The 27,973-nt window shown below is 35.8% G+C and overlaps 1 protein-coding gene across 1 annotated transcript in view; it reads right to left on the minus strand.

The window, feature by feature from the left end:
- LOC145665965 (furin-like protease 1) overlaps nt 1-27,973 on the minus strand; it is a 273,711-nt gene that overhangs the window by 186,701 nt on the left and 59,037 nt on the right. Inside the window, exon 3 of the mRNA XM_081733071.1 lies at nt 26,811-26,936. Coding sequence (XP_081589197.1) covers nt 26,811-26,936 — 126 coding nt within the window. The remainder of the gene's footprint in view (nt 1-26,810; nt 26,937-27,973) is intronic.

Genomic DNA, 27,973 nt, shown 5'->3' on the forward strand with positions numbered 1-27,973 from the left:
ATAAAGAAATTGAACATAAAATCGAACATTTTTTCATGTTTATTTAGTAGAAGCATTGTATTTAATTTGATAACTATACTAAATACGCAAAAAAAAAGCATAAAACTTTGATAAGACATTACTGGATGTACATTTCCATTACAAGACTTTCTATAATTGACGGTCAAATATTCCTTAAAATTTACAGATACTGAAAATTTCAATGTACTACATGGAAAGCTTTTAATTTTTAAGCATTGCATAGATATCTACTCAGTTTTTTTCTTATTTTTCAGCTAAAATAATTACTTTGTGCACTGAATTAAATTATAGAACCTTAGAATTTTTATTAAAATTGATTCTCCTTTTGTAAACCTTTCGAACACCATATATCAGATATCATGAGAAACCCTGCTATAAATCCATCCCTTGCTGATCTATTATCAAACCTACTTATTGTAAACTGGCTTCGTAGGTTGAATCTAGAAGTTTTTTTAAAAAAATAAAACTGTGATAAGGTTGTGATATGAGGGCCAAGTCAATTCCACAAGAAGCAGGCAAAGAATGTATAGAATCGTACTTAAAATGTTCATGGGATGAGAAATAAATATTTTAGGTAGGCAAGGAAGAAAATGGAGGATGTTAACGACGACGTAAGTACGACAATTCTGCTTGCTTGTGGACAGAATCCAATGTCAAATTTTGTTTCTGGGATGAACCTTTTAATTAAGTCAAATAATTACACTGTGTTACAAATTTCAAAGTGTTTTTTTTTTTTTTTTGGCTGCTTTCTCGATGAAAGAAGGTGGGTGATCTTCATAGATTTTGGCCTCCTGATTCAGGATATGTTCTTAGTTTTGCTCTATCACCCACAGTTTTCGAGAAACAGTAAAGGTTAGTGTATAAAATAATATCCCAAAGAAATTTTATGGGTAATATGAAGTATAATACAGTATTGCAATTGTTTTAATTCAATTTACTTTTAAAATTACACTTTGATTAGAGCAAAGTTTTGCATTTTGTAAGGGAAACTAAGAAAAATAGGTACCAGAGCATACATTACAAAGCAGTCACAAAACAGAAGAAAAATTTAATTTTACATTTATTTGTGCCATTGCATTGCTTATTCAAATCAGGTAGGCCCTGGAAATATCTGATCGTTAATGTCATACATTCTAAAACTCTTGTTGCCTTAATGAAACCACTCTGAACCAGAAGTGGACCTGTTGTGATCTTGTTTTGTCTCCCTTTTTAAGAAAAAAAAAAAAAACTGCCAACATTGAAGGTGTCCATTTACCCTTGTACCTCTTCTCAATGGTAGCTAAGTCTTTGTGGAACCTTTCACCATGTCCATCACCCACATGGCCTGAATTATTAATTGTTTCTATTCTATGACTATTCAGAAAGTGAATTTTTAAAGACATATTACAAAACATCGTCCGGTAGGCATCGATTAGGTTTTGAACCATTTCCTTATAGTTTGGATTTTTTTTTTTCTACTGAGGAAATTTTCAGCAACTACATAGAAGGTTTCCCATGCAACCTTCTCAGTGCCTTCCAAGAGTTCATAAAATGTCATATCGTGCATAAGTTCTCTAACTTGAGGACCAATGAAGACTCCTTGTTTGAGTTTCATGCTACTAATACCAGGAAATTTCCGTCCAATGTATTCAAAGGCTTCCATTGCCTTCACAAAATTTTTTCATAACCCAAGTTTAATGTGTAAAAGAGGCCAAATAATATTTAGCGGCTCAACAAGAGGTTGATGTGCTACATTTTTTCTCCCACTCGATAGTATTCTCAACGAGGCCAGTCTTTTACAACGTAATGATCGTATATTGCACGATTGTCCCATTCACATAGTAACAGCAAAATTTTGTATAGCCTGTTTGCATTCCTAGTAACAGAGCAATAACTTGAAAATCCACATACTTTCCACGAGTATTTCTGTACTGCACAAAATCAAGCAGAATCTTCAGGGTTTCGTAGGATTCTTTCATGCATGTGGAATATTTAATAGGGATGGAAGGTAAATCATAAAAAATATGAAGGACAACTTTTAAGCTTACCTTCGATGAATCAATGAAGAGACACCATTCCTCTGGCTTATGCTCGCATCCTAACACACTGAATAGGCCATCAATGTTGTTTCAATAAGAAACACTGTTACATGTGGAAAAGAATCGTACCAATTCTTTTTCACGATAACGATATATCGAAATTTTCACATCTTTTTCCAAGTAATTATATTGTTGCATCCTAGAAGAAAGTAGTTCTGCTTTCCTTTTCGGCAATTCTAAATCCCGTATGCGATCATTTAGTTCACACTGTGTCATTTTATGAATCGCATTTGAATTTGATGGAATATACTATGTATCTTGAGGTGAAACCTCAAAATTCATCACAGCATCTTCTGTGTCAGATTCGTCACTAATGTTCAATTCATAGTTACCTGGTTTCTCTGGTACAGGAAGGTCTACTGAATGTGGGACCCGTCTCAGAGCCGAGGGCAGATTTGGGTAAACAATTTTCTTCTTAGTTTTAGATGTATGTCCTAAAATGTTTGTTAAACAGAAATATAGCAGTCTGTTACATGGTATCTTGGCTCTCTCCATATCACTGGGGCAGCAAATGTCATTGAATATTTCTTCACTTTAAGCCATGATCTAAGGTCAACAGCACAAGTTGCACAGTAAATATGGGGTGCCCAACTTTTGCCTTGATTCCAGATTGCACATCCAAAATAGAGTTTATTGCACATCTTGATGGTAGGAGTAATGGTTCTCCTTTGCGATTTCAAGGTGAACTTTCCACACATGTAACAAAATACATTATTGTCATTAATACACCGGCGTAACAAGATGAAATCAACGGCGTTATGTGAGAAACACACAATATCTTTGTTTTATTCCTTGTTCGTCTAATCCCTGTAATGTATATGATTTGACGTTTCGTATTATTTCAGGAAAAGCACTCACTGATATAAGGAACAATCAGTACAACACTCATTCCTTATTTTAAATCTCCCCTCACCGCTTTCTTATCTTTAAAGTTAAACACACAATAGCTTTGTAACAAGCAACAACAAAATGAGTTATGCCTTATCAACACATGACACTGTTGCCAAACAAAAAAAAAATGCAGTGTTGTCAAACTAAGGAAAATAAATTTCACTTTTCGGGGAAATTTTAATCATACACAGAAAAAGAAACAACAATTTCCCGCAATCTGTGGGTGATGAGCAAAAATTAAGGTCATTTCCAGAGCTTGGGGGTGGATGCCTGCCTGGTATACACACAACTTTCAGGAAGCAAAATCACTAACACAGTGTTATTAGTGGTACTACTTAACATCCCCACGTGAAAATAATAATAATAATGACTAGGCTGAATTCAAAGTTCCTTGTATTGAAATTCAATCAGGTAGCTGTATAGCTACTTTAATACTTTTGAGGTCATTTTGTATGTATTACAAAAGCTTTAACTGTGAACAATAAGAGGTTTCGCTCATAGTCGGAAGATTCCAGATTCGAATCTTTCAACCAAACAAACTCAAGAATTTTCAAGGGGTTTTCCTCTGGTGAAAGTGAAACGGTAATTACAGGAACAATGGCTGAAGTTCTTTTAAAACTCCTCATGATTATTGGTTAATTGTACCCAACGTAAAGTGGGTTGGCAGATGTATCCGAAATTTTCTTTATAAATAAAGTAGATAAAGATTAATTACGACATTCAGATAGTTGACTTTGGCATATCAGCGGAAAGTATAATGGCTTTGAAAGATTGAGTTCGCAGAACAAAACGAAAAGGGCTTCGCCCTATTTCTAATGTTGAAAATTCTACTTTACATTGTTTATAATGAGAATCTGCGCCCCAAATGCTTTACAAAGTTGATGGGTATCCAGTTTTTCGGTGATTATTCCCCAATGGTATCTCTGATCGGGACATGCGACCACGCACAACATTCAGTTCGTGTTATCGTATCACTATGTCAAATTTGGTTAAGAATGGTTCAATCTCAGAGAAGAGTTCGGATAAACAAACGCCTAAGTGGAGTAAAGAGAAGCTTCGTTCCAATAATGAAAGCGTAGCTGTGCTAACATTTTTAAAGACAGTCATTTCCAAGTGAATGCTATGTAATGTCATAGTTTGTGCCTCCTCTTCTCATAAACTACATAGATAATGGAAGAAACTGGCAGATAACTTGATATTGAAAAATAACATCAACAACGTGATTAGATGGTTTTGTAAAATAATACTCGCAGATCCATACCAAGGTTTGTAGAACAGTACGGCCAACATTTCCTTATTCCATTCTACTGTCTCATCTCGTCGCCTCGTCATTGTTTCTCATTTCTTTTCCCAGATTATAAAAACGTGCTCCTACGTCATACATCAACCAATTGGAAATGTTGATTTAAGAAAATTTTCTGTTTACAGATTTCCTGGTATATACCGGTATCCTGGTCTTTTAGTGCAATGACCACAGGAACAAACCCTGTGGGATGTACAAATACTTTAGACACAAACTTGAGTATTTTCTCGAATCTCACGTAATGTCTTAAGGATCACGGCGCTACATAAGAGGCGTAAAGCACACACTACTATATATACTCTACAAGTTTTAGGAAACATTTTCCCCATGTTGAACCTTCTTGAAATGCTTTTATGATGCAGTATCTGAGACAGAGTAACCATGCATGGACTTGTTCACAGCAAGAGTAACCCGACTCTCCTTTTATTTTTATTTTATTTATTTCAGAGGTGGGCCTTCTTGATGTTGTCGGACGAGATAGCATCCCTGAAGCCAGCGTCCAGTCATCGTGGCCAGCGTGTTTACCAGGCAGAGCACGTCCTGTGGGAAAGTTACAGCTCCCCAAGGAGACAACGAGAAATAGAATTAACCCTGGCTCGCTCTTCAACTGTCACGGGGACCATGAAAAACTGCCGCAGGGTTGTTTAGTTCATCCAACTGACGCTAGGTGGGGCGAGGAGGACACAAAATGCCTTCACAGCTACCGACTAAGTTGTTGGTTGTGTGAGGAAATCAAAGTGAAACAGGGGGATGGTTAACTAATGCGGACGGAAGATCGCCTGCAGTGAGAGAACTAATTTCAACATTTCTGGCACAAAACTACAACTCGATTGGATTAATTGTATTTCTTCCATTCGGTAGAAGACTGCTTATTTTAACATAATGTGAAAGTCACTTATAGCTTACGTTACTAATTCTATCTAAGTAATAACCAATACCTTTATCACATCATTACATATTGAAAGGTTTACCATTAAATCGCCGTGCCATCGTTGCTAATTTACAATACAAGAAATTCGGTTGACATAATAACTGAAATCTCGATCACTGTCATTATTGATTATTACTATTACTATTGGTACAGCATTGAACTTGCGTTCTTCTGCACCCGAAAAGACGATAAAAAATTGGAAAGTACTGTTACCTATATTTTTAGAACAAAAATATAGAACTACATTGCTTTTATACGAAAAGAAAGTAGATGAAGTGTAAGATTAAATCTTTATGCTACACAAATATTCTGTGTTAAAGAAACGTAGTTTTGTAAAAGTGTACAAATGTAGGCTATATCGAGTTACCAAGTTCTTTTGAGAGGAGTGTCCGGATTCGGTCAATCCCTGCATTCGACTACCGTTCGACTATAATACATATTGTAAAAATAAAATTTAAAAGTAACTTGAAATCAAAACTGAAGGGAGGTAACAGAAAAGAACAATCACGTTTCCAAGTTACTTTAGCACTTTGCACTCAGGGCCGGCGTGGTAAAAATTAACAGTGGAAATAATTAGCATGTGCTGCCATCCATTGAAAGTATTTCCTTTTTATTCAATAAATACAGGTTGACATTCAAAATGTTTGCAACCTCTGGAGCTGATCTGTGTTGAATTTTCGAAAATGCCGGATTTTGGGTGTTATGTGTGCTGTATGTATTGCATTTAACAGAAAATTACTATCGGGTATACAGGGCGCGCTCAGTAGTTCAACATTCGATACTTCAACAAGCCCAGTAATGCAACATTTTTGAGTATTTTCCTGGCGCACAGGGTCCGTTCTACAATTCAACAGTTTTGCAGTCACCATGTTCGGTACGCCAACATTTGGCAAAATGGCTAGCACATTACTCTGTACTTCAACGGTTTTGAGGTTCAGCCGCCCAGTAGTTCAACGTACTAACAAACAGACCTGACAGAAGGCGCTACCGCGCATTTTACTGTAGATGTAAACAAACACCTCTCTCTTCTCCCCTCTATTTCACCACCGAGCCGGACGACGCACAGTGGTCGGAAACTGGGAAAAAGCGGTCAATAATCGATTTTATCAACTTCGCTACCTATGAAATCGTATTGATATTTGATTATAAGTATCTCTCCTGCTTTCAAATCCGGAGTTTCAAGACACAGAAATATTTTCGCTGTCCATAAAACGCAAGTAAACATGAACAAATAAAAATGTCGAAAAAAATCAGTAAAAAATGAACCAAAGAATATTATATGTTTTAACCATTTATATCGTTTCTGAGGTCGATGAAGGTGGTTGGATAGTATACTGGACTCAAATACTCAAATACTGTTTAAAAACGAGTTTTATTTGTTATCCACTGTCATATCATTTATATGATAGCTTTGTTAGTATTACGGAAAAGTTACATATACGTTGATATTAGTAATTCTGCATTCTAAGCTTATCCTTGCTTACCTGTAAAATAAGGTTTATTGAGTTGAACATGAGAAGTACAAAGGTTGAGAATTGGAAGTAGCTGCAGTCAAGTGTAGCTGAAGAACTCAGCCCCATCTAACTACAAATGCGTGATGAGTAATGTTGTGGTCGCGATCGACATCCGCTATCTGAGCCTTACAAAGGGAAAAACCATATTGTCTTGTACGTAATTTGGATTGCCCTTCGTCCCTGAATCAATGTTGTAGTGAAAGCCTCATACATACTGCAGTAATAAACTTATCAGTCATGTGGAGCTGCTGTATATTACACATCAGTGCAGTGGTATATAAGAAGATTCTATACGGAATATTTTAATCTTACCAAAACAACGTAATCCTGAACTAAATTACATTCCAGTTAGTATTAGTGTTTCTTCGAAGATGGTGCAAGTGCAAAACCGCGAACTTTAATTTTGTATCCTAAGGCCAAACATACTTTTGTTTTACAAAGTCTTTTTATCAGCAGCACATACAATTAGAGGAAGAGCAACTTTGAACCTGTAACCGCTTCTTGGATGCACATTAACACCTGTCATAACATCGTACTAGCTAGCAATGTCCAATCCAAGGCGTCAACAAGTTGTTTTCAATTTACAAACTGTATGTACGTATATTCACGATGGTGGATTTCAAGATGGCGGCTTTCATTGTTCTGTGTCCTCCCCAATTTCTCCTCACCTTTTATTACTTCCCTACATTGTTCCTTTGATTATATTTTGCAGTATTTGACATTTATGCGAGGGGTTTCCACACTTTTGGACCACCTTATATAACGTAAATAAGGGGAAAACGGGCAGTTTCTGAAATAAAGCTCTGTATTTCAGTAATATATTAAACAGTTGAATCAACATTCGGTAATAACAAAGCTCGTGTATTACGCCATAGAAATATTAGCAAACATTAGTACATTACGCTTACTGTTTAGTACTACGCGCATAACTGCGACACATGTGAAATAACCCATATTACCCCAAAATTAAGGGTAATATGGATTAGAGCAATATGAGCAAAATTAAGGGTAATATGAGCAATAGAAATACATTAACTGACCATCTCACAGTACACACAAATTCTACAATAATAAGCTTTAGAACAAAAAGTAGTGACAAACATACTCTAATAGACACAATTAGGAACTCAATAGTACGAAAAAGGAACTTATAAATCAAAACTATTACATGGAACTCGTCCAGTTAAGAATTCTTCCTAAGGACACTGAGGACAGATAAACTTCTTCTTGGTTTGAAAATGAACACACGCAAAATGATACATCAAACATTGTGTACACTTGATCCACTCATCTCAATTGTGATCAATATGGAACCACTCTTGGTACATTGAACATTAGATCAGTGTTATTCTCAGAAACTTCGGTGTTCATCGTCGTCTTATGTTTCTTTGTCGTTGTAGACGTCCTTCTCTTTTTCAGCATCAGAAGTTTTTCGTCTGCTGTCAATTCTTTGGAACTGCCTACTGTACCTAAAATTTACGTGAAATATTATATTTATATTACTGTATAACAGCAAATTTCCCGACTTTGAATGTGTTTGTTTTCGATTTTCTATTTACTATTATTCACGCGTTGGGACAGGACTTATACTTGTGAGGCTCACCCATTGTTCAACCTATTGAGCCATGTATTTGAAACGTACCCTGTATCGCTTTCACGAGACCTTTTGTCTCTTGATTACCCACGTACACATATTTACCCCACGTAAATCCACGTACCATATTACCCCGGATGCCTCATCTTATATTACTCCATCTTGCTATATTTTTTTAGGTTTGCAACACTGTTCGTACACGATTCTGCAGCCTTGCCTTCCGAACAAAGAGAAACATCTTGGACTCTACACATCAGCAACCAAGTTTTCGTAATTGTTTTATATATCGGAGCAATATCTTAAGTTTTATAGGTACAGAATAACAACAGGCATTTTATGGGGCAAAAAAATTGTACATCACTTATCTTCAAACTATTAATATTCTCTTAAATTTCTGCTTCCACGTTTCATAAAACTTACAGTCGCAACCAAGACTCCAACAGTGCTTCCAACCCACGCAACAAGAAATTTCATCTTGTACTTGCTGTGCTACGAGGAGGAAACCTTATTTCCGCCCATATTCCCCTTATTTACCTTATATATAACTGCACATATTGCAGCAGGGGTTCTTCGAATCACTTTCGCAGTAGTTGCAATCGATTTAGAAAGGTCAATTACGTATAGAACGGTAGAGACTTCCGTCAACATCAATTGTTTCGGAATGAATATTTTTGTCCGCTTTTACAGTTTCCAACCACCGTGCGACGCGACGCAAGCGAGCAATTTAAAGCTTACATTGTTTAATTTCTGTTTCAACTGTACTGTATATGATTTTGATTGAAAAATATGATTCTAAATTTGACTTAAATTTTTACCAGTAAATGCGTTTTTAAGTACAGTACATACAGTAATGCCGTTTTATTACGTATTTACACTCAATCTAACCGTCCCCAGTTTTTTTTAAAGAAACGAACTTAAACACTAAATTGGGTCAACAATCATAATTCTGAAGCTCAACAGAAAGGAAACTCTAAATCACGTGAATCAAGATATGTATGAATCATTTGATCAAACAATATTCATGAAAGAGCTAAGAAATTTTAAAATATTTTTGATTATGTTACACTTCACGAGTTAAAGAGAAAAGTTAGTCTATTGTTTGTATTGAGACCTGTGATTTTCGAACCAGTTTGGTTGACGAATCATATTGTGAATTAATACTAAAACTATACTAAACGCAATGTTAAGTTGAGAGCCGAATCACAAGCGTATTAATACATGTTGGCGCGCGAACCTTTTCGCAGGGAAGCCTTTGTATGTGTATGTGTGTGTTTTGGTTGGGTTCTCATTCGCCAGGGTTTCAACTGGCGCTGCTCTGGGTTTCGGCTGATATGCGCGAAGCGGTGATTCCTCGTTCTTTTCTGCCGCTACGAAAAATGTTTCTTGGTTTATTTGTTTTTAATAATTCATGAAGACACGATAATAGTAATAAATGTATTGGAAATTCGCACGTGATGTATTTGCAATCCTCACAATTAAAACTCGAGAGCATGAAAACTATTTTGATTATTCATTTCAATTGATTAACGTAAGAAAGGATAAGAAATGAAGTTACTCTCATATATCTACCTGGAAAAGGTCAATCATAAACACAAACACAGAAGCAGCCACCCTCCCACATAATAAATTAAAAATACGATTTTTTTTCTCAAAGCACAGCAACTCTACCTTAGCAATGAGTAAACCAGCTGCGAACCGGCAACAATTATATCAACAATTTCTTCAACAGTTTTGTCTGCCTATTTTTCTCTTAGTCGAGAGTACACATCGTTGACAATTTACTTTGCTTGACTTTAAAGAGGTTTCCCTTCCTCATGTTCGCGATAATACTGAGAAGATAATTCGGATTCATTCATGATTTCAATTTCGCGCTTAACACTCTCCATGGTTTTAGTTTCACTACACCCACGTACCCTACTAACGCACGCGCGAAGACGATATTTGGCAGAGCAGTGTTACTGCAGAAGTTACATGTGAGTCCCGTTCTTTCTTTTGTTTCATTTATCAGCAGGCATAGAAGTTTCTTACGGGGTAGCAACTCTATTTAATTTATATATCATATAAAAATATTAAGCCATTTCCTATCCATTGTGGACGATTTCTAACATTGATCAATTAACTGATTTTACTAGTCTTCTGTTTCTGATATAAGATTTTGTTTATAATCTTGCAACATTTGCAAGAGACTCGCATCTTAGCTACCGGCTTTTCACTCTTTTCTTTCCTTCTCTCTTTCAGATTCTGAGTCGTGACGTCATTTTCATAACCCGTTACTAATAAATCTAGTACCTTTTATTTTAAATATTGCTTCTGTATTAACATTTTTATATACTTGAACTCAATTAGCTTTTTGAATTTATCTCCTAAGTAATGTTTTACGTGTGTAACGTGAAGAACTATGTAACATGCGCGGAGTCACCCGAATTGAAGTTGCGTATCTCGGCTATCAGGATAAGGTCGCGGCGAGTATAGAAGTTGTGGCTCTAAAACTGACGAATGCGACAGAAGGATACGATCACAGATGGAACCTGTTCTTCGAACGCTAAATCTAAATTTAAAAACAGTCTCTCGATATCTCTTACACTTATTATATAGGAATTAGTGTTATCCACCAGTCTCATGGGTAACACTATTTCTCCAAACATTTAGATTTCAAACATTGTTTGAATCTTACATGATCCATATTAAAAAAAAAAAAAAAAAAAAACTATACGCTGATAAAGTCGTCGTAAATACAATGAAAGGGCATTTAACAATGTTTAAAGACATATTATAGCAGGGTCAACAACAGATTGTCTCTGACGTTTCTTACTGCATGCCTTGGGACAATGCAGTTCCTACTTTGGTACAGTGTTATCAACCACGGTCACTGTCTTAAATTTTCATTATAGATGCACAAACAAAGTCTTGATACATGAGTAGTGGGAACGTAACTACGAGCTGTCAGAGACCTTCTCTTGCTGGCTCTCCTATAGTCATTATACACTATACTCTATTTATAAACGGTGGCCCCACGTAGCATAGTCGCTAACGCTCTCGCCTTCGGTGCGAGCGGTCCCGGGTTCGATTCCCAGTGGGGGCACTCGGTCGAAAAAGTGTAAAACGCTTTTCCAGGCCAGCCACCCTGAATGAGGTTTTCCTGGGTTTGTCTCATTCACACCAGGCAAATGCTGGGGTGGTACCTAACTTATAGGTCCCAGGCCGCTTCCTTCCTTCCCTTTTCCGCCGCCGAGGGAGTCATTGTGTGCTCGCCGAGGGAAAATGAAATGAAATTTTTGAGTTTTACGTCCCACGGTTATGCCGGTTAGGCTAAAGGAGACGGTGATGATGAGTAATGAATGAAATGGTGGAATGAAGAAAGTGGGAGGAAACGGGAAAACCCCGAGAAAACCCACGCACACGGTATTTGTCCACCACAAAGTTCACTTGGCGGGGGCTGGGATCGAATCTGGGACCCCAAGCACCAGAGGTGAACGCTCTACCACTGAGCCACCGCGGCCCCTGCTCGCAGAGGGAGTCATCCCTCAAAACATGAAGGGGTAAATGACCTTAGATGCCGAAAGCCCAGAAATCTAAATCCTAATCGTAATATATTTACAAACGTAGCTCTTGTAATTTAAAACGTTATAATTGTAATATATTTCCTATATAGTTGAACATCATGTGAATACACAGTGCAGTTTGATTTTTTTTTTTTTTAATAGACTACTGTGGATAAGAACTAATGAAAGTCCGAGGTTAAACCCTCGTCATACATAATTACATGCAGTGTTTCTTTCAGAAACAATGCTCCGGGGAGCAGACTTAGTATTCCGAGGGGGCACTGCTGGTTCTATTTATTATTATATTATAGACGTATTATTTTGGTCTCCTCCCGGGGGGCACTCTCCGAGCTCCGCGCGGGGGGGGGGCAGTGCCCCCCAAAAACATGTCTGGAAGAAACACTGATTACATGATTTAATGGTTTATGCGAACTATTTATGCAATACTATTTCACTATTAGTCTTCTTAAACTACTTACGCGATAGTTCTAGTTTAACGTTCCACAATTATTCCCTTTGCGCTAAAAAGAAAGGGATTATTATTGACGGTAACTGAAAAGGAAATTGGTGGAATGAAAATATGGGACAAAGCGGGGGAGAACCCCAAGACCATCCAGGAACATTATGCTATTCACCACAAACTCACTTGGTATGGGATCCAAAGGTGAGCGCTCTACCACTGAGCCACCATGTGCCCCAAAGAGAGTCAGTCAGTTTTGAAGATACGAATCCACTTTTGTTTCTTTATAAATGATCAACGTGGATTCGATTTTCTATTTTGTATTACTGTGCGTACTGTATTATTAATATGGGAACACATTCAACACATTTCAAATCATTATATAACGATAAACATTAAAGCATATCTGAAACCGAGATGGGAGCAATATATCGAGTGGAACTTTTTTTTAAGCGGTTTCTATGGCAACGACATTTGTAACCGAACGCCCGACGCGGGATGGGAGTTTTAGTTGCATCGCCAAGATATGCGAATAGCAATTTGTGTTCTTATCTAACCACAGAGATCTTTTGGCACAGCTCGTCGCGGCGTCCAACTAGCAAGGAAGGAAGGAACAGAGAACGAAAGGCCCTTACTTCCGTCGCTATGGTGACCGGACAGCTTAAACCGTCCAGTCTTTCCGGTCTTCAAACAAACAGTCCGACCGAGGAACAAAACTCCTCGCACAAAGGTAGGAAAGTAAAAGGGAATGAGAGAACGCACGTCTTACAGGGACTTGTGAATTCAAGCAGACATCTCATTATTTGAATCGTACAAGTTCAACTTATTGTCAGCACCTGCATTAATTTGTATAAACCGTGAACCAACATTCCTTTCTTTCCTGATTTTACAATTATATATTGCGGTTATTCCCTAAATTATGGCATTTGCAGGAAATTATTTTGGCATTGTTGCTCAAATAGCCAGAGAGCACGGTGGCTCAGTGCTACAGCGCTTACGTCTGGTGCATGGGATCACTAGTTCGATCCTCGGTCAGGCCGGTAAGTTTCTGGGGGGACAGCATCGTGCTCGTGATTTCCTTCCACATTCTAATTCCAACATTTCTTTCATCATTATTCATTTGTCTTCATCATTCGTCTCAGGGAGCGCACTCAGAAATTTTTGTTGGGAGGGGTCTAGTCTATGTAGTATTGAACGGGTATTATTCTGCACCCGAAAATATGGTAAGTAATTGAAATACATCCATCTATATTTTCGTTTTTAAAAATGGTGGAACTGGATTGTTTTTGTAAGATCAAATGCTGCATCAATCATTTCCCTGTTAAACAAGTATAGCTTCACTAACAAAGTATACTTGTATGTTGAATTAGGAAGTTTTGGAGGGTACAGACCTGGTGGACCTTCCCTGTAGATGCGCCTCTGTTAGTCTCTTTTAGCCTAACAAGTATAATCATGGAACGGTTAAACTGAAAGATTTCATTCCGTTTTCATTTTACTCAAATAACTCGTTGATACAAGTCGCACACGTGTCAGTGTTGTTTACATCATAGTCCTGTGTCATTTACCTAATTGAGGAAACATTTCTGTGGAGTTAGAAGTTACACAAACAAATCTTCCTCATTCTTTAATAGAGTAGAAAGCCGTTATATAGTGGGTGTTTATGCACATGCTTTATACCTGCGTTATAAACTTATCGAGGTGTAAATCAAACAATGTCATATGGTAGTTCAAAACAAACTTTCACAATTTTACTAACGTAACTACGTTAACTTCAGTATCCTCCTCGACTTGACTTTTTTTTTTTTTTTTTTTTTGAAGTCCAACACTATTTTCTGAATTATTTTTCACTCCTCTTCTATTGGGTATAAATTCTTCTTCTAATAACTGAAGCAACTGTTACCACGATTGATAACTAGACGAGCACAATCACAAACTAGACAATTTAGAAACTAGAGCGAGCAGTTTTCACGGTTAAAATGACAGTGAATCCTTAATATGTACGTACAAGTATTCTTAGTGTCAAAAATATTCGAACTAGAGGGCACGCATAAAATAAGTTCAAGTAGACTTTGGGGAACACGTTCGCACCCGCAATATTACATATTCTGTGATGTTTTAAGGTGCCATAAAATTATTATAACGGGTTTCTACTGTAGATTCAGAATCCAGGAATATTTTAGTTTTCGGTGTTTGTGAATTTCTTCCTTATACAGAAGTGGATTATTTTGGACCCACATCGGCATTGTATCTTTCTCAAAAAGTAAAAAAGCAAAGGACACTCGCGATGATTCCGTCATAGTGACACTTATTTGTATTGCCAGTTATTCATTGTATTACCTTCGAGTCTCGCGACAGCGAGTATTTTATTTTGACAAGAGTCCACATGGTAACTACAGGAGCTTGTTCCTAAGTCTCTACCTTACGATGGAAAAAAAATGAATAATTTTAGTTTAACGTTCCACGATTATGCACTTTAAGCTAAAGGAGACGGATGATATTGTTACAAGTTGATTCAAATTTATATTGTTTTCTTAATATTATTGCTTTAGTTTGATTTTACGAGACTGTTCCTTTCACGGTAATTACTTTTTATGGATTATTTTTATGCTCCTGATATAACTCTATCGACTTTTGCTTTAGGATTAAATCAACCAGAGAAGTTAGCATTAGCGCAAAATACAATAGACGAAAAGCATAGAATTTGGTTTGAAAAATCATCGGTATATGTAAATTTACTCATTGACATATAAAAGGTTAAGATAAGCAAAAGAAATAGAATTACACAACACAATGAATAGAAAAGAAGGTATGAAATTAAGCGATATTTGGAATATTTTATTAATAAAAAACGAGCGAAAGTAATAGCACTTAAAAAACTTGTTAATATACATTTGAATCAAACTGTAACTTGTAACAGAACCTGAAGAGAAAATCAATAAGATGTTAGGAAACATGAGGAATGGCTGTGAAGAATATGGGATAAAAGGAAATGTTAGAAAGACAAAAGCCATGGTGACTGGAACGAAGAGCGGGTCGATGTCAAATATAAAAGTAGGAGGGGAGAATATACTACAGGTGACTAGTTTTCGTCACTTGGGTAGTATTATTAATGATGGTATGAAGTGTGAACATGAAATAAAGCAAGAATAGGAATGGCTAAAGAAGTCTTTAGGAGAAAGACAAGACTATTTTGTGGAACCTTGAATAAAGAGTTGAGAAAAAGGCTTATAAAATGTTTCGTCTAAAGCAGCGTTTCCCAACCGGTGTGCCGCGAATGGGCCGCTGGTGTGCCGCAACGAAATCGAGGTGGTTGTCTCGCAGTCGTGTATTGTCAAGATTTTATGCACTTAAAGAACAACTTCTTTCTGTCAGAAGAAAATGACAATGTCGATTTCCTTAGTGATGATTCTTGGTGCAATAAAGTTACTATTCATACCGACATATTCCTAACATTAAATACGCTGAACAAATGCATCCAGGGAAAAAAGGAAAATATCCTAACCTTACGTGACAAAATTTTTTCATTTAGGAAGAAACTCTGATTTTGGGAGGTCAGAATTAGAAAACAAAACAAATGTGACATTTGAGATTACAAAGTGCTGTAAAATTGACACAAACCTCTCAACACTCATTCCTAGAGGTCTGCGCGAATATAAAAAGATCGCATCCGTACCACATTCGCAACATCTCTATCGCAATCTTCTATTCGCACCCGCATCCGCAGATAATGAGGTAGCAAATACATACAACTTACATATTCTATAATAGTCATGATTTCGAAATTTTTTAAAAACACATTTTAAATAGCTACTGAAAAGAGCAATAAACGGCCAACTCTCTCCTATCATTTCTTCTCCTTTTGCTGTCGCTGAGTCACAAGCTTCAAACACACTTATTTTGATTTTAGTTATTTTTAAACCGGTTTTAAACTTCTAATTCAAACAAACGTTTCTTTGTGCTTTTCCCACCATCATCACAAATTTCATAGGTTTTTTTTTTTTGTTTTTTTAGTTAGGGCAAAAAAGTAGGAAACTATATCCACAACTTTATCCACTATCCGCACAGAAAAGGAATATATATACGCAGATACCCGTTTTCATGCGGATAACCAGACCTCTACTCATTTCAGGCACATTGTCTTTCTTGTGTATCAATGCTGAGAAGTATTTTCCTACGCTTCAGTTTAATTCATTTGACTGGGTAAGGGACTCCTTTGCGCCTTCCGTCCTACAGTCAGCGAAATTAAATGTACAGGAAAAAAGTTAATTGGTCGATGTGAGGAATGACCGAGGTTTGAAGCTCCAGCACTCACAAGAAAAGACAAGACATCATTCTGGATTTCTTTCCGGAGAGAATATCCAGCTATTTCTACACGGTGTACAAAGTTCATATTCCCTTTTCTACATCCTACTTAAGTAAAGCAGGATTTTCCGCAATGAACACAATCAAGTGTAAGAACGGGTCACAACTAACTCCGGAACACGACATGAGGGTGTGTTTAACAAATATTAGTCCACAATTGAAGATTATGAAAGAACATCAAGCTCAAGTTGCACATTAATTTTGCTTCGTGCACCAACTTGTTTTACTTACTTTTGAAAAATTGTAACCTTCATATATTATTATTAAACAATTGCAACCTTCAATAGATATTATTGAAATAATGTTACATTACTAATATTATTGAACAATTTTTAACCTTCATAAAATATTTAAAAATTGTAACGTAGATCAACGATGTTAATAAATTATAAGTTTCATACTGTGTTACTTTTCTGTACATTTTTAACGTTGAAAAAAGTATTTGTTATCATTGTTATGACCGTTATTGCTTCTTTATTGTTGCAGAATCCTTTCGGTAAAGCAAACATGTATACAAATTACCTACATTTGTGTCATTAAAGTACAACAGATTAGTTTGTTCGTTCGTTATTTAGTAATCTTCCTTCTTAGTGACAGATTGGATACAGTTTTCGAAAAAGAAAGTGTATTTTTAAAAACCTGAGTTCTATATTTCAGTGCAATTGTTCTCTATTTTTAAATTAGAATTTAAAATAGGCATAATGATTTACCACGAGGGGGAAATCGGCGATCGAGCTTTCTTTCCTGTGAGAAGATCAGCAATCAGAAAAAATACCACGGTATTTTATATTTACGAATAAAATAATAATAATAATAATAATAATAATAATAATAATAATAATATCTATGAGTGTGCCGCAAAAATTCAAGTTACACCCGTAGTGTGCCGCAAGTTGAAAAAGGTTGGGAAACGCTGGTCTAGAGTATTGTACTGTATGGGTCAGATACATGAACATCACGCAAAAATGAAGAAAAACTATCGAATGCTAGCGTGGAGAAGAATGGAAAGAATTAGCTTGGTCGAGCGGAGAACAAATGAGAGGGTGTTAGAAATGGTGGAGGAGAAAAGAATAATTTTAGATATTATTAAGAAGAGGAAGAGAAACTGGTTGGGATATTGGATGAAAACGAACTGTATCATGAGAGACGTGCTAGAGGGTATGGTCAAGGCCGCCCGAAGAAAAAATTTTCTAGGGGAGTCCATCTCCATGGTTGCTATATTACATCTGGTATTTCTATTATTTAATATACGTGGTATGCTATATTACGTATACATTTTTGTGAACCAGGGGACCCGGGACCCACCCTGCCTCCACCTTCAGGCGTCCATGGGTATGGCGGCAGGAAAAAGAGGGAGGAGCAAAGGAGACTACAATTACTGGACGATATCAAAACAGAGAAATCGCACGTAAAGACGAAGAGGTTGGTGGAAGACCGTGGAGCATGGAAGCTCCTCAGTTGCAGCAAGTGATCTGCCAATAATGGCAGAAAATCTATGATGATGTAACAATATTTAATTGTTAAATATTGCAAAATAAAATTATAACAATGCAAAAATTAAGATTATATCACAATAATTGTGCAACAAATCCCTGAGTTAGTACAACTTGGAAGATAAGTACAGTTAATATGGTTGAAACAATAGTTAAATATAATAAATACGAATGAAATATCAAAGGGTATTAATAATTGGATTATACATATTCCCTTGAAAATTATACGGAATATATATTAACATGGATTTTTTTTAAATATATATTTCTAAAATCAATAGTATTTATCTAACTTTTCTCTTGAGTTCATAATTCATTTTTCTATGCTCTTGTTAACTGATAAATAACATGGCAAAACTTCTAAAATAGAAGTTGTCAGAAAGCTCTTGCATATGTCATACATCTCTTCAACATGTCGTTGTTTGCGAAGTATGATAATTAACTGAAGAACGAACGACATTGACAAAACTATTCTCTTTCTCTTCCCGTCTCGTCTCGATACCAGTTTCAAAGCGATTCTCTGTCGTATACAAGTTTAATTAACTCGGCAGGGTTTCGGGTTTAATCTCGCAGATATTGGCTAAGTTTGTCCTGACCGGCAGACAAGTGGAGAAAAGGGGGAGTGAAAAAGAGGGGTGATGCTGAAGGTTTGATACCATCCTTTTAAACAACGAACTCCCTCCTATCACCCCGGTTCTCAACACTCAGTCGAAAAGCCAGCAGCACTCTGTCTGGACACAATAACACCAGGCGGCCACAACTGAATCAAAATAATGAGAAACTTCTACCGGGAAGTGTGCGTTACCAAGAGTACATATCTATATTGCGTGATGACTGCGAACAGGATATTGACCAACACGTGTTACCGTTGCTTCCCCTTCTCTCCTCTTTCATGGTTTAACTAATTTTGAAGTAGATCTGTAAAAATTCGTTCATGATACTGTTTCATAATGCTAAACACACAAATTTATGATGAACTTAGGGAAAGCAAATCATTAATATTCTTAACTTGGCACCTTATTTCTTACTATAGTGTTTTATTTATAGCAATTTTACTATTTCTTGCAGCTTCTACATCTTAAATAAGAATGGTAAGAGTTAGTTGTGCATTTTTGAGTAACTTTCAGTTCTGATTATATAGAAAGTAATAACTATGAACTCAAAATGTGTTCAAAACTAATTAACGAAAAAGAGAAGTCCATGGCTAAGACACACCAATCGACCAGTGGCGAAGCGTACTACGAGGCTCTGAGGCCGGGCCTACTCTGTTTTCTACCGTATATTTTCTTTATCTTTGGTTTCTTATAAAAGAAAGTCAATACTTCAACATTTCGTTTCTTTCGGTAACAAAGTACTAGGTTGCAAACACTCTGAGTCCCTTCCGTCTGAGCCTCACCAGCTCGCTAGACAGATTTACGGGCTATGCTGCTCAGGAAGCGAAGCTATTATCGCTGGGAATTGCACGCATTGTTGGGAAGGTGCGAATGTTCGCTTCTGGGAGTTTTGTTTTAGCATTGAAGGCATCTTTCAATGCTAATATGTTATAAAATTATTTGCTTAACACAAGTAAGTGTCTGTGCAATGTATTTCTATTAGTAATAACCTGTTTAATTTAGGTATATACTCTCAGGAATTATTCAAAGTAGCTGCTTTTTCACACTATACGGGGCCTGGTCCATAATAGTTTGTAGAATATAAATGAAATGAAATCTTTAAGTTTTACGTCCCACGGTTATGCCGGTTACGCTAAAGGAGACGAAGATGAGAAATGAATTAAATGGTGGAATGAAAGAAGTGGGAGGAAACGGGAGAACCCCGAGAAAACTCACGAGCACGATGTTTGTCCACCGCAAAGTCCACACGGCGGAGCTGCGATCGAACCATTGTAGAATATAAGTCTGATACATTAAACATGTATAAATTTACCAAGCACTACCGCTTGTGTATAGTTGAGTTTTCCATTTCATAGAATCAGTAGGGTATTTACGATTTTGTTTCAAGGGCTTTGCTTGTTTCGGGAGGGGCTATGCTAACTTTATTCTTGGAAATGTGAAAATTCTGTAATATATTTAAAAAGTTATGATAAAATTTGCTTAAGCCCGGAAGTCACCCCCTTAAATATGCCACTGCATATAACACAGTATTAAATATCTTGTGTTGATTGAAATTAAGTTCCTTCTGAGCATTAATATTTCTAGTAAAGTCATCATCACGTAATGTATTAATTAAATGCAGTACTGTACTTACTTTAAAGTGAGAGGTGCAAGTAACGAACGGTTATCCCAGAAATTTGACAGCTAACTATAAGAATGTACTTTCTTTTTCTCTCCCTCCAATTTCAATACGGTATGCAAGAAAAGAAAAAAAACTGAACAGGAAATTCCCCTCATTCTTCCTTCAAATCCCAGACAGAAGAAAATATGAACTGCACTTCAAAATATTTGTAGCGCAGCTAAATGGGAATATTCCATTAATACACATGTTTTCCTCAATGTAAATATTTCTTTAATAATAATAATAATAATAATAATAATAATAATAATAATAATAATAATAATAATAATAATAATAATAATAATAATAATATTATTATTATTATTATTATTGACTACTTTCCGTCTACTTTTGCTTATATAAATATTCATTCTTTCTTATTAAACAACAACAAAAAAAAAATTATGTATACATGCACATAAATTTAAATAGTGTTAGAAATACAGCTAAGGAAGTTCTTTAAAATAAACAGATTTGGTAGTTTCTTTTGTTTAACTCAATAAGGAAAATAGAATTCTCACTATAAACATTTTATGATACATTAAATGTTATTTGTGCTATTAGTTTATCGGGCCTACCCTACTTATGGGATTACGCTTCGCCACTGCAATCGACAGGATGATTCAGCTGGACATAATGGTGATGGTAAAAGCTAATGCGTAGTTTAAGAAAATAAAGAACAAGGATTTTAGGAATGATCAAAACAATGGATCAAAAGATTGCGATTATGGCCAATAATTAGTTTTTCGATCAGGGACCACAAAATTTTTGAAAGGCCCCTAAAACGAGTTTTCGTATTTTCTACGGAATAAGCACATCATACTAGTTAACTGATAGTTTGAATCTGGCTATACTATATATAGCTCTCCAGATATAAGGTGTACAAGAACATTTTTGATTGAAATATATTGAATCTTTTGATTCAAAAATGAATTTCTTAGTAAATCCAAAACTATGCTGTACAAGAACAAGTACTTGCTGAGGCAAACCTGATGCTGAAATATAAATTAAAATCTTCATTGCAACACTAACAGTGGGAACATTCCATGTCAAATCACCAAGTCATCAGACTTGACCATCTCAGATTTTTGTAAAAATTGGTGCACAGCTTTACTACAGTGGGAGATGAAAAAAATTCCAAATATTACCTCTCCTCCATACAAGGTGTTCAAAAATGTCAAAAAGGGCATTTTTTCAGTTACAGTGATTATTAAAAGTTGTCATAAAATGGTTAATATGTGCACTAGAGACATGAAACAAACATCATTAGGAAGCTTACAGACTATTCTACAAATTGTGCTATATTCAAAAACCTGTAAAATAAAAAATAAGACCTCAAAAATTAAAATTAAAATTTTGAATTTTGCATAGAAATGTCCCTGCGAATTTGTTCAAAATTGTCCAGATTGTAGTCTCATATATATACTAAAAAAAACACAAAGTTGCATTTTGGGCACTTAATGGGATCCGATTCAAAATTCAACATAAACCAAGCATTGCACGATATTGACCATGTGAATATCTGGGTTCAGATCGATAACCATTTGCCTGTAGCTATTTACCTGCACCATCAAAGAAATTTATATTCAATTTCGTTTGTTTCATGATGTATTAATTTGAATTTACACAATTATCCACCTTTTGAGTTATTTGGAGAGGTATAACGTTTCCGGACAGTACTCAATACAGGTCATTATTCTTGTTAGTCAGTATGGATGTTTCTAAATTTATATTGGCTACATTGATACAAGTTATTTTCATCCCTTTATTTCAGGATTGCTGTTACAGACATGTGGAAGTGCATAATTGAAATAGGAAAAAGAATTTATTGACTAATTGTTTGTGCTGAAAGTGTGTGAAGTTTTTCTGAACAGTGACACTGTGTTTCATAACACATTTGATACAAATATTGTGAAAGGGAAGGAAATATATCCCTCCCTTTCATAATAAGTTCTGTAACTGCAATCCTGAAACAAAGGAGTGAAAATAACTTGTATCAATGTAGTCAATATAAATTTAGAAACATCCATACTGACTAACAAGAATAATGACCTTTGTGGTTTTTTAATATACATATGAGACTACAATCTGGACAATTTTGAACAAATTCGCAGGACATTCCTATGCGAAATTCAAAATTTTAATTTTTAAAGTGTAATTTTTTTTATTTTACAAGCGTTTGAATATAGTACAACTTGTAGAGCAATCGTTAAGCTTTCCAATGGTGTTTGTTTCATGTCTCTAGTGCACATATTAATCATTTTATGACAATTTTTAATAATCACTGTAACTTAAAAAATGCCCTTTTTGAACACCCTATATGGAGACACTTTCAGGAAGACAGTGGTAATATTTGTTTATCTCCCACTGTAATAAAACTGTGCACCGATTTTTACAAAAATCTAAGATGGTCAGGTCAGATTTCGTCATTTCATTGGTTAATTTCACATGGAATGTGCCAGTGACAATATATAGTAATGTTAGTGAATTATACTTTTAGGTTATTGTCTAACTCTTTAATTTTAACTTATGATTAACTAAATTACTGTCCAAACATAAGACAAATCGTCGGTGAAGTGGCGTATCCTGTTTTTTGATATTTTACAGGAGGGGGATTTCAGATTTCTCGTTTAAACGTTAAACCATGCTACTCGTTTCATTTTGAATACATTGTTTCGAAACTTTGTACGAAGAAAACTTTAACATTAGTGTTTTTGGAGGTACTATTAAATATCGAACATGTTACACTTTCAACGTGAAGAAAGTTCCTGAATCAACTACGATTTTCCCTTATTTTTCAAAGAAACAAGTTATAGTACGGAAGGTATAACGTCGTTGGCTTCCCGCGAAAAGTTGTAGTGACGTTTATGGAAAGCTGCCAGCTTGGTTACTCGTGGTTCGCTGAGCGCAGTAGACTGTTTTGACTTGTCTCTTTTCCTTCTCATGTTATATACAGTATCCACATTAACACTTGAGAGCTGACGTAAGTTGACACTGTGCGCGAAAATAGAAACTGAATGACCTTGCGATGAGTAAGTTAGGAAAATCTGAAGGATGGTGATTGGCTATCCTCTTACCACACCCCCAGTGACGAGCAGGTCCAAGCGCAGGAAACCAACGACGTTAACCTTCTGGACTTCACGCTCTTGTTAAACTATGAATAAGATATAGAAGCAGTGTTTAGCATTCGATGATGCACTGACGACACTCCACTGTGTTTGTAGTTTAGGAAGGACCAAATTCAATCTTCAATGTTTACATAGAGTAAAAACTTTTCTTTTCGCATTTTTTCTAATAACTAAGGAGTAAAAATTTTTAGGCCTATGGAACCCTGAGGTTAAATGCCCCATTCACAAAAGCTCTTGACTTCTGTCCTGAGGTAACTCGATCAAGTTTCTACTTTGTATTCCTATTTCTCCGAGATTGATAATATTATCATCCCATCTGCGCCAAAGTCTTCCTAATAGTCTTTTTCTGATTGGATTTCCAGGTAAACTTCGAAAGCGTTCCTACTTTCTTCCATTCTGGCTACAGGACCTGCTCACCTGATCCTTCTAAACTTGATGACCATAATAATGTTTGGTAAAAGGTATAATTTATGCAGTTCCTCGTCATGAAGTTTCCCCCATTCACCATTCCCGTTCTTATTTTATCTAGTAAGGAGCGTTTTATTATTATGCTCTTAAATATAATATTCTCACTGAATTAAATATATTATTTCTCAATTGATGTTACAAAATAGGAACATTACAGAAAAGTACTTTTCTTATTCACTCACACATTTTCTCTCTCTCTCTCTCTCTCTCTCTCTCTCTCTCTCACACACACACACACACACACAAAAACCTATAGATAGATATAGATAAATAGATACATCTGAGGTGAAACTATATAAACTCTCGTATGTTTACGCCAGGAGGTAAAAATCAATCATAGCAGAGCAGCTAATAAAGAGGCAAAAGGTTGTTCTTGACGAAATAAGCATTGCTAAAGAGAATGGACCTAAGAAGATCAATTCGTAAATTATGCAGATAGAAATTTTAAAAAATGTACCTTAAATCAACGTTTTATTTTGCGTGATTCGTGTAAGAATCATGGGAAGTAGATTATTCTACTTTAATCTATGACAACTGTGACCTTTTAACTCATACACTATGGGGGAATTATTTCTGTTTTCTTTTAGGTAAACTGGAATTTTAATGAGATGTGATTTAACTAGTTTCTCTAGTTAGTTCCTAGTTAAATGTTCCTTCCTTTGTCTACTTTGTAAATGTATCCACGTCATTCCTCTAAGTACAGTTGCTTATTAAATATTAAAATTATTCGTAACAAAATTCAATTTTTATGAAGAGACAATTAAATAAATTTGAACAAGAAGTTAATAAAATATGTTCATTTTGAAGAAAACAAAAATAATTGCCGGTATAAGTCAATGGACAATAAAAAAAATAGAAGTCGGCGCCGGTGTTCAATTCCATTAAGGACTAAGTTTTCTTCACTTTTGAATTTGTAGTTAAACTAACCTTTTCAATCCTTTTTTAAAGGCGGGAAAACAATCGTACTTTATTAGCTCCTAATTCTAAATAAGTGAAAATAGTTGCACTTAATGTGAGGTGTTATTTTACTCTTTCTTTTACGATAAGAAATTACACATAAATATATATATACATACATGGGTGTGTGAGTGAGTTTTCTTTTTCACTGACTTTTCCGTGTATGATTCCCCTTTTCTTCCTCCGTATCACACACATACAACCTCTCTCGTTTTCATTTTGTACTTAATTAAATTGGATGGTCGCATTGGTAGAAAACTTTTGGCAGCTGGCCAACCCCAAAACTCCAAAACTCGTAACAATGAAGCAGTTGTCTGAACAAACTCATTTACACCCAAAAGTTGTGATGTAGCACTTGAGTATTGAGAGTACGTGTATATTATATATATATATATATATATATATATATATATATATATATATATATATATATATATATATATATATATATATATATATATATATATATATATATATGCATGAGATGTCGGATGGTCTAAAACTCCCACCTATGCTCAGAGGGTGTTGGTGCTACGTGTAAAAAAAAACGACGTAAACATAACATGACCTTTAACCTCCAGGGTCTTGTTTAAAGATGTGGTGTGGCAACACCGCATGGCACATTACAACATAAGTGTCTAACAGAGAAAAGCTACCATAGTTTGGCGTGGAACATGCGTAACGTCTGTATCTGATAAGCAGACGATCCAAAATGCGTTCCATTTGTTTTCTGTTTTACGGTGCTAAACATTATTGCAAGTTAAGTGCAGAGATGGATCCAGGACAGACTTCTGGGGGGAGGAGGGGTTGTCATACTGCTACTTAGAGCTACTTTTAAGAGCTTCAAACTCTGGAATGGGTTATATATAAAGTTTCCTCTTCTGGGGGGGCGTTTGAGATCCGCCACTTGCTAAATGTGAATTGAAACAATGGAGCAAAGTGGGAATAGTAACACGAAAATATCTATGTTTCATAGGGTGTCTCAGTTTTTTAGGCTGAAAACCTGGGAGCCTTTAATACGTGAAATATGAACTTGATATGAGTAACAAATATAATGTTCCTCTTGCACAGAAATCTCCATTGAAGCAATTCCTGTAAAATGCAGGGTGTTTTATTTTCGTAACTACGTGTACCTGTAGGAACACGCGAGGTGTTCCCTGTAGTAAGGGCAAGCACAATGACTGTTACGTGCAATCTGAATGCCCAGAAATTAGATGTGATAGGCTCGTGCTCGAGTAACAATACCAAACTGCTCTGTGGCAGCTAATTCTTAAACCAGTATATATAATTTGTGAAAATCGTTCTTTCCGTCAGTTTCAAAAGAAATGAACAATTATTTTGATAGTTCAGAGAGCATTTTCAAGAAACAAGATTTTATTGAGGTCCCTTTCGGAACGCCTCAATTTTGTTCCTCAAAATCCAAATTATGGAAATTACAAACACTTGCAAATCTGCATTAACATGTAACCCACAGGACAGGAAAATTAAACGAAGTTTTGTGTTTCGTTTGATCCCTAACAATCACTGTCAATTATTTTGCGGTTCAAAATTTGTTTCTACAAAATTCTCTTGTGAAATTTTGTGCCGAAAAATTTCTCTCAGATTCGTATAACCGTACGGATGTATAGTTACTAGGTACGTGTCGTTAATACTTACGTATGAAAAAGGGAAACTGGACAGTTTCATGAGTAAATCAAACCACGGGACGAAGAATTTACCCATACCACAACTTAAACTATTCAAATTATCTTCCTCTTTCACACATGCAAGAAAGTAGATATTGGAAATACTTACCAAATACCACATTTGGGACCATTTCGGGTCGTTGAGCCGTGAAAAGCGACCTGATCGAGGCCGTACTACGGGAGAGACGTCACGTTTTACTCTTCGGCGAATTTCTTGTTGACGGGCGTATTTAACCTAAAGAAAGAGAATGAAAGTAAGTATTAAGTTTACTTATCTAGCAATGATCGTGTTTCATTCTTACAAAATAAAATATTCATGTCTCAATTTCAACACGTGAGACGCTTGTTTTAAATAAGAAAGCAAGTCGAAAAAACTGGAATGATTTGTGGTACTTAAGTAGTAGTGCATAGTGTATAGTCAACTCAAAAAGCAAAACTGTTCTGAATTCATATTCGGAAACCAACCTAGAGAGGGGTCATAGAATAACTTATTTTTCTCAAGTTAGTTTCTGCGAAATCCAACACCATAGGCAAAATCACAGTACGGTATTTGTTCAACGTGCTCTCCGTTGAGTTCTACACATGTTTGTAGGTAGTATCGCAAATTTTTGAGCACACTGGAATGTAATCTGAGATAATTGCTTCGCATACGTCCTTGAGATTTTCGAATTTTTCGTTCTATGTTGGTGTGGGATAGTGGTTATTGTTCCAAATAGCGTCGATTGAGGTCACTGGCAATATCTTGGTCAGTAACCTTTACAACCTTTAACGTCCACATGCAGTATTATTTTCGCACGTTCGTCCTAGGACATCATTATTCACTACAACAAAAGAACGTAATAACAACATATTTTTACCATTTTGCCTATAGTATGGGACTGTTGAACACCCTGTATTTTCTCGACAAAGTATACAACAATGCAAAAACAAATGAACAGAACATTATCTTAATGAAGAACAAAACAATGTGGGAAACAACTGTAGTCTCTTCTGATGAAACGGAAATATATATTCTCTCGGTCGCATGATTCTTGAAACATTTCCTCAAACGTTTTATATTAGTCTTAAATTCCCTTCAACGTGAGAATCTACAGAAGCCGCTACAATCATGTACCGAAATGTAAATTATAATACATGCATGTATACATATTCGCAATTTTCACAGGAACACACTCACTTTCAGAACTTACGTATAGCCAGATCTATTGCATTCGTATCAGGTTAACTATGCTAACCATTGTAGAGCCCAGAAAACCCAGGCACTCAATGACG

This window comes from Thermobia domestica, chromosome 12, assembly GCF_964235325.1.
Source record: "Thermobia domestica chromosome 12, izTheDome1.hap1.1, whole genome shotgun sequence".
Lineage (NCBI taxonomy): Eukaryota > Metazoa > Arthropoda > Insecta > Zygentoma > Lepismatidae > Thermobia > Thermobia domestica.